At 39.6% G+C, this 8,298-nt stretch overlaps 1 protein-coding gene across 1 annotated transcript in view; it reads left to right on the top strand.

Annotated features, from left to right (window-relative positions):
- The window catches only part of Snx4 (sorting nexin 4), a 52,478-nt gene extending 45,229 nt beyond the window's left edge, over positions 1 to 7,249 (top strand). The window contains exons 15-17 of the mRNA XM_013019320.1: positions 1,769 to 1,914; positions 4,076 to 4,190; positions 6,084 to 7,249. Of these exons, the coding sequence (XP_012874774.1) occupies positions 1,769 to 1,914; positions 4,076 to 4,190; positions 6,084 to 6,131 (309 nt within the window). The 3' untranslated portion in view covers positions 6,132 to 7,249. The remainder of the gene's footprint in view (positions 1 to 1,768; positions 1,915 to 4,075; positions 4,191 to 6,083) is intronic.
- The last annotated feature ends 1,049 nt before the right edge of the window (positions 7,250 to 8,298 follow it).

Below are 8,298 nucleotides of genomic sequence, written 5' to 3' on the forward strand. Positions count from 1 at the left end.
AATGTCCTGTCTGGTAGACCCAGGTCATAATCAACTCTTCACTCCTTCTCCTTTGTTGGAGCACATTAATTGACATATGAGAGATGCATTGTGCAGATAGTAAAGCAGTGCCAGTGGCACTGTAGATTGGTGGCATATTAATTAATAAGCACATTCACATCCATGCTGTCTCATGTACATCTCATTAACGACGATATCACCATGTGTCCATATACACAGTGCCACAGCTACTGTGAGAAGTTATAGATACATGTGAGGAAAGACCTGTGAGCATGAGCCATGCATGGAATGAGACTTCCGCTTATTCCTGAACTCAGGAGAAGCCCCGTGGACATTACCCAAGAGTCAGGCATGGTGGTGTGCACCCATGAGCTCAGCTATGCTGAAAGTTGTAGGTGGGAGGATTGTGGGTGACCCCAGGCAAAACTTGCGACTTTACTGGAAGAAAAAAAAGCATTAAAGGGCTGGGTGATTAAAGTAATAGAGCCCTTGACTAGCAAGTACAGGCCCAGTAGAGCCAAAAAAAAATGGCACTTAGATTTTTTTACTTTTTTTGATTATTCTGTGTCATTCCAGTATTAGAAATCATATTAGGAGTATCCTGGTAGTAAAGCTGATGGTTCTTCTGTCTTGACAAGGGGAATGGTTGGTGTTTTCAGTCTTCCTATAAGGATTGTTGTGCAGCCGGTCTCTAGAACTCTTTTCACTTTGCAGAATGGAAACTTCCTGATAAACAGCTACCCATCTTGTATCATTAGTTCCTGGAAACAACCATTCTACTTACTTCCTTTTGTTTGTTTTGTTCTGATACTTGGGCTTGAACTCAGAGACTTGCAATTTTTCTCACCTTTTTTACTCTTGCTGGTACTCTACCACCTAAGCCATGCCTCCAGTCTGGCATTTAGCTAGTAGTAGGAGGTAAGATTTTCTGTACTTTTCTGTTTAGGCTAGCTCCAACTGAGATCCTCATCCTAAATACCTAGGATGACAGTGTGAACCACTGGCAATGTAAAACAGGTGTTTCATTCTACTTTATTTCTGTGATTTTGACTATACTCTGTGAATCTCATTTAAGTGGACTCTCATGGTATTTTATCTTTGTGATCAGCTTGTTTTATTTAACATAATATCCTAAAGGTTTAACATTGTGACATGTCACAATTTGCTGTTGTATTTTGCTTTTTGTTTTTTGTAATGGTTTGAACTTAGGACCTCACACTTGCTAGGCAGAGACTGTACCACTTGAGCCATACCCCCAGCCCTTTTGTATTATTTTCTAGATGATGTATTTTATTTATTTATTTTTTTGGGGGGGGTCTGGTCGTGGGGCCTGAACTATGGGCCTGGGAGCTGTCCCTCAGCTCTTCAGCTCAAGGCTAGCACTCTACCACTTGAGCCACAGCGCTACTTCTGGCTTTTTTCTTTTTGCTTATGTGGTGCTGAGGAATCGAACCCAGGGCCTCATGCATGCAAGGTAAGCGCTCTACCACTGAGCCACCTTTCCAGCCCCATGTATTATATTTTTGCCTGAACTATAACCCTTTAACTTCTCTTACATAGCTCTGGTGATGGGTACCCACCACCACATACCTAGTTTATTGATTGACAGAGGTCTCCCTAACTTTTTGCTTGGCTTGTCCATGAACTACAATTTCCCGGATATCTGCCTCCCAAGTACAGGGTTATCCTATCAAGCCTGGAAGAATATTTCACTTTACACATGACTCACATTTTGTTTATCCATTCATCTATTTCTATTTCCTTTTAGACTGTGAGGACATTCTCTCTAAAAGGAATGACGACCAAGCTCTTTGGTCAAGAGACTCCAGAACAGAGAGAAGCCAGAATAAAGGTGCTAGAGGAACAAATAAATGAAGGAGAACAGCAGCTGAAGTCTAAAAATCTGGAAGGCAGGTAAAAATGCTTAGATAGTGAACAAAGGTAAACCACATTGCTAGGCACTGGTGGCTCATGCCTGAGAATCTAAGGATTGAGATTGAGATTCAAAGCCAGCCATGGCAGGAAAGACCATGAGACGCTATCTCCAGTTAACAATTAGAAAATCAGAAGTAGAACTGTGGCTCAAAATTGTAGAGCACTAGTCTTGAGCAAAAGAACTGAGGAACAGCAGCCATGCTCTTTAAGTTCAAACTCCATGATCCCCCCTCCCCCCAAAAAAAGACTGTAATAGATGATATGTATATATATATTTTTTTCTTTTTTATTTATTTGTTTTCTTCTTTTGCTGGTCCTGGGGCTTGAACTCAGTGCCTAGGCTCTGTCCCTGAGCCTTTCTGTGCTCAAGGCTAGTGCTCTACCACTTGAGCCATGGTGCCATTTCAGGCTTTTTCTGAGTAGTTTGTTGGTGTTAAGATCTCATAGACTTCCTGACCAGGCTGGCTTCAAACTATGATCCTCAGATCTCAGCCTCCTGAGTAGCTAGGACTACAGGCATGAGCCACTAGCACCCAGCCTGGTAACATGCATTCTTTAAAAATTAATTTCCCAGCTTCCTAAGACCATCCTCAGGAATAAACTGAGGATATGTTTTATTCCTCTAAAATGCAGTGTTTTTAACAAAGATCAGATTATAGAAGTAGCTCTGTTCATGTGGGGAAAGAGGAAGACAAGATGGCATTTAAGGTTTCTTTTTTTATTTATTTATTTATTGTGAAAATACTGTACAGAGGGGTTACAATTACATGGGCAGGATAATGAGTACATTTCTTATCAAGCATTGTAGCCTCCTCCTTTGTTTCCCCTTCCCATCCCTTCCCTTCCCTTCCTCACCCTGCCCCCCCACCCAATCCTCCCTGCTCCCCCCCCATCCCCCCAGCATTTAAGGTTTCTGATACTGTTTCTTTGCACATTCTCTACCCTTTCTTTTCCCCATCTTACACAAGCCGGGTCATTTGTCAGTCCCCAGCTCAGGTGTTCCCTCACTGCGGTACACCCCCTCCCCATGCCCTAGGCTGTCCCAGCACTCCCTCCATGACACTCTAGCCTGCAGACTTACAGTGAGTTGCTGCTGTTGTACAGGACTGGCCGTGGTAGGGGATGAGCTGGTAGTCCTCATCTTTGTCTCCCCATACTGCACCTGGAAATCCAGTGCTCACAGAGCTTTTCTCACTGAGTGGACACCCACCACACCAAAACTATGTCATTGCTGTTAAGGTGGTTTGGTTAACTTTTTGAACTGCTGCCTTCCAATTGGTCAAAGTAAATTTTTTGTGAATGTAATTAAAAAGAAAAGCACCTATCCAATGTTTTCTCTTATGGAGACATGAGCAGTGTTGCTCAGCTGCTCTGAACTCTTGGGCTCCAGCAGTCCTCATGCCTCAGTGTTGCAAGTAGCTGCCACCGCTCTGCTATGCATGCCACTGCATCCACCAGGCAGAATGTTTTAAAACCCTAGTTACCTCTCGCCACATAACTGCTGAATGTGTGGTGAGTGTATTTTTCCAGTGGCCGTGGGAAGCCACTTCCTCGCAGCACGTGTGAAGCTGCGGGCTGCCGCATGGAGCCATCTGCACCTGTGGTAATTACCTGAGTAATTTGGAGGCAGAGTCCTTGAGGCAGAGATGCACATTATCAATATGTAGAAGAAAATTGTAAAATGCAGGCCCATATATCTTATTGGTTTATCTCCCCTCTTTTCTCTTACCTGTAAGTTTTAGGAAATGGAAAAATAGAACCATCTTATATAAGGAATAGTGTTTTCTATATAGACAATCAAAAATCAACTCAAGAGCTGGGGGAGCGTGGGTCACACCTGTAATCCTAGCTATTCACAGAGCTGAGACCTGAGGATCTCAGCACAAAAACCACCCCAGACAGAAAAGCCCAGGAAACTCCATCTCCAAAAATAACCACCAAAAGGTAGGATAGAGGTGTGGCTCAAGTGCTAGAGCACCAGCCAAACAAACCAGCTGAATAAACATAAGACCCTGGTACCAGCCCAAAAAAACATAAACTAAAAAAAACCCCTCAGAATCTCAGAACTGGTTATAGAATTTATAATATATAGTATGTTTAATTTAAATAACAATAATAATGACTCTACCTTTTATTTCAGAGAATTTGTGAAAAATGCATGGGCTGATATTGAACGCTTCAAAGAACAAAAGAACCGAGACTTGAAAGAGGCCCTCATAAGCTATGCCATTATGCAGATCAGTATGTGCAAAAAGGTAGGCTTGGGTTCCAGTGGAGCTATAGCTCTATCATTGAAAGCTGTATTTTGATTTAAATTTGTTTTAAATTTGTTTAAATTTGATTTAAATTTGTTTTTAGTTTTAGTTTTTTGTTTTGTTTGATTGCTGTTTTGGTGGTACTGGAATTTGAACTCAAAGCCTTATGCTCACTAGGCAGGTACCTTACCACTTCTTCCATTCCCCCAGTCCATTTTACTCAAGCTGTTTTTCAGATAGGATATCACACTTTTTGTTCAAGCCAGTCTTAGACCTTGATCCTCCTACCTGTGCCTCTGGTGTAGCTGGGATTATAAGCATCCACAACCATGTCTAGTTTGTTTGTTGAGATTAAGTTATGCTAACTTTTTGCTTAGGATATCTCCTCATTTTCTTAGGTGTGTACCACTGCATTTGGACAGAAGAAATCAAAATATGAGTTACTTATTGCCACTAAAGTCCCGCATTTGCATGCTCCATTTATAATGCCTCTCCTAAGACAACTGTAGTAAACAAGGCTTAATCAGCATGTTTTTGTTTTCTAAGAACACTACTATGAAGTTAAACAGGGTCTTTTTAAAAAACTTTTAAACCTAATTTGTTCATACCAGGCAAACACTCTACTATATCCCAACTCCCATTTTTTTTTTCTTTTTCTTTTATTTTTTTTGGGTCCGGTCGTGGGGCCTGAACTCTGGGCCTGGGCGCTGTCCCTCAGCTCTTCAGCTCAAGGCTAAGCGCTCTACCACTTGAGCCACAGCGCCACCTCTGGCTTTTTTCTTTTTGTTTTATGTGGTGCTGAGGAATCGAACCCAGGGCCTCATGCATGCAAGGCAAGTGCTCTACCACTGAGCCACCTTCCCAGCCCTTTTTTTTTTTTTCTTAAAACAGTCTTGCTGTGTAGCCTAGTCTGGTCTTGAATGCTCAGTCTTCCTGCATCTACTCTCATGGGTTGTGGATTACAGGCATCTACCATTATACCCAATGCCTGACACGTTTCTTTTCTTCAGGAAGTTACCAGAAGTCAAAATTAACACAAGCTTTTTCCTTGAAAAAATGAGTGCTTATATTTTACTTGTGTGTTAAAATGCATCAGGCTTTGTTACAGTGTTAAGTGCTCATTGAATATAATTCAAATGTTACTTGAATATAATTAGATTACTAAAGTGCAGTAGTAAAAAAAATCATAAATAACAAATCATGTTAAAAGTAAATAGCACTTCTCAGTGATTATTTTGGTCAACTTAAGTTGGTAAGTTGTCTAATTTATTGAACCAAGTAGCCTGAAGCTTTTAAAATATACTAACCAATTCTTTAGTTACTTTATTATTGTTGTTATTATTATTAGAATAACACATTTACCCAGTGCAATAACACCTCTAAGTGAAATATTTGGGTTTTCAGAATCCTTCAAGAATTATATTAGTATATAGAAATGGTACTGATTTTTCTATTGATTTTTTTTAATTGTGAAAATACCATACAGAGGGGTTACAATTACATGAGCAAGGTAATAAGTATATTTCTTGTCAAGCATTGATGCTTCCTCCTTTGTTTCCCCTTATCTACATTGATTTTTGTATCCTACTTTGCTCCAGACATCTATCAAATTTAAGAGTTTCTGTTAAGAATCTTTAGGAGTCTTTAAAGCATAGGATCCTATCATCTGCAAATAGGGATAATTAACTTCTTCCTTTTTTGTTTCTTTCTCTTGCCCTGCTGCTTTGAATAAGATTTTGAGCATTATATTGAATGAGACTGGTAAGAAAGGCCACCTTTGTTCCCTTCATGACTATCAAGGAAATGCTTTCAGGATTTTCTCATTCTGTATATTGCTGGCTATAAGTCTGTCATACAGGAAGAGTCACATTTTAAAGTTGCTTTTGTTTTTAGGGAATTCAAGTTTGGACCAATGCTAAGGAATGCTTTAGCAAGATGTAATCCTGTGAAATGAATTTCTCTTCAATCAAAGTGCCCCAAAACAGAAGCACAAATAAATTAAAGAAATTTAAGTTGCTATCTGGTATACATAAGAATATATAAGTTGAATAAATTCAGCTTCTTTAACTGATTATGGTTGTGTTCATATAGCACAATGGATGTATTTTAATGAAGATAAAACATTATAATTTGAGGTTTTGGGGACTGGTGCTGATTCCAAAAAGTTAATTTAGTAATATATACCAACAGCTAGTTTGTCAGCTTCTTAAGCACTGACTGGATGTCAAGGCACTAATGAGTCTCTCCATGTTCTGCTCATCGCCCGCTGTTTCAGCTGTGTCCATGCCTGGAGCTCCCGGCCATTCCATTCACTTGTCACTAGGGAACACCCTCTACCTCTTTCAGAGGGTGACTTTTTTTTTCCTCTTGCCTTATAGTTGAGCTATTTGGTTTGACAAAGCTCAGCAGAAATTTATTGTGAAATCAAATATTTTTCATCACATTCATCAAAACCCCTTTAACACCTGCAAGTATAGAAAATGCCTTTAGTTTATGTTTTACCAGTATTTTGATACTGCTCAGAAATTTTATACTGCCAACAAAGAAGTCTCAACTTCTCAGATACAAACTGGAATGCATTGCTGTGACCCAGAGGTTGCGATCGAGGAAGTTTCAGTGAGTATTCTTACCCTCAGATAATCCCTAACCTTAGTCATGAGCCTTAGTTTCCTGTGCGTGGCTCCGCACGTGGTGTTCCAGGGCCCATGGCGTTTCAGGGTACAAGATGTAGCATCCCCGAGTATAAGCTGCGTGGGGTGAACACTCATGCTGGCACCTTCATCATGGGTGTCCTTCTTGTCTGTTGCTTGGCTGTGATCTTTTTGTAAAGATAAATTATATTGCTTTTTTATGTGTGTGTTTGTGATAAATGTTGGGAAGCCAAGCATTCTCATTTTGCTAGCTTTGCAAAATCTTAAATGTGTATTCATTATTTCTAATGATGTTTTAAAACAAAATAATACTGTTTAACATTTGACTTTTTTACATGTTTAAAATGTTGCTGGAATTTTGTGCTGTTTGCCAAAATTATATGATAAATAAATGAAGTATTGTGCTGATTTGCAGAAGATTTTTGTTATTTTAACAAGATAATCCATACAAATTAGTATCTGATACCCTGGCAAAAAAATATATACCACCTAGGTTTTAAAAGTGTTTAATTGTATAATTTTATCTTACACTCAAATGTTGATGTTTTCAAAAAGAGAATACTGAAATGAACAAGATTTTTAATTTTCTACTGCTTTTTTTCTCCTTCTGTATGTTTCATTCCTTTGAATCTTGGATAATAATGTGAAATAATTTTTCTGCTTGGCATTTAAAAATCAAAAACCTTGGTTTAGAGATATAGCTCAGTTGTAGGTTAAAGGAGATTGTGGTCCAAGGCTAGTTTCAGGCAAAAGCATTTTTCTTTTGTGAAATAAGACATTTTTGCTGGGCGCTGGTGGCTCGTACCTCTAATTGTAGCTACTCAAGAGGCTGAGATCTGAAGATAGTGGTTCAAAGCCAGCCCAGAGATTCTTAATCTCTGTTTAATTACCTAAAAACTGGAAGTGAAGCTGTAGTTCAAAGTAGTAGAGCTCATGTTTGTAATCCTAGCTACTCAGGAGGCTGAGATCTGAGGATCACAGTTCAAAGCCAGCCCAGGAAGGAAAGTCCATGAGATTCTTTCTCTAATTAATCACCAGAAAACTGGAAATGGTGCCGTAGGTCAAAGAGGTAGAGTACTAGCCTTGAGTAAAAAGAGCCCAGGGCCAGCACCCAGGCCCTCGGTTCAAGCCCCATAACCAACAAAGAAAAAGAAATGTATTTTTCCATATCTGAAAGATAACCAAACCAAAAAAAGACCCAGGGGTATGATTCAAGTGGTAGAGAACCCACACTGATTATCTTTGCCTTTGTGTACTAGTGTAAGTATAAATTGAATTAAATAAAAATAAGGTTTTATTTCTGACATGAAATGGTACATGCTATATTTGCAATAGTGTTGAGTGATGTATGTGTTGTAGTTCGGCTTTGGGCGTGTGGATCTTGATTACCTAAAACAGGGTTATCCATCCCCTCCCCCCAACACCCAGGGTTTTCACTTAGAGACTGGCTGGACCTC

This window comes from Dipodomys ordii, unplaced genomic scaffold (genome assembly GCF_000151885.1).
Source record: "Dipodomys ordii isolate 6190 unplaced genomic scaffold, Dord_2.0 Scaffold45, whole genome shotgun sequence".
Lineage (NCBI taxonomy): Eukaryota > Metazoa > Chordata > Mammalia > Rodentia > Heteromyidae > Dipodomys > Dipodomys ordii.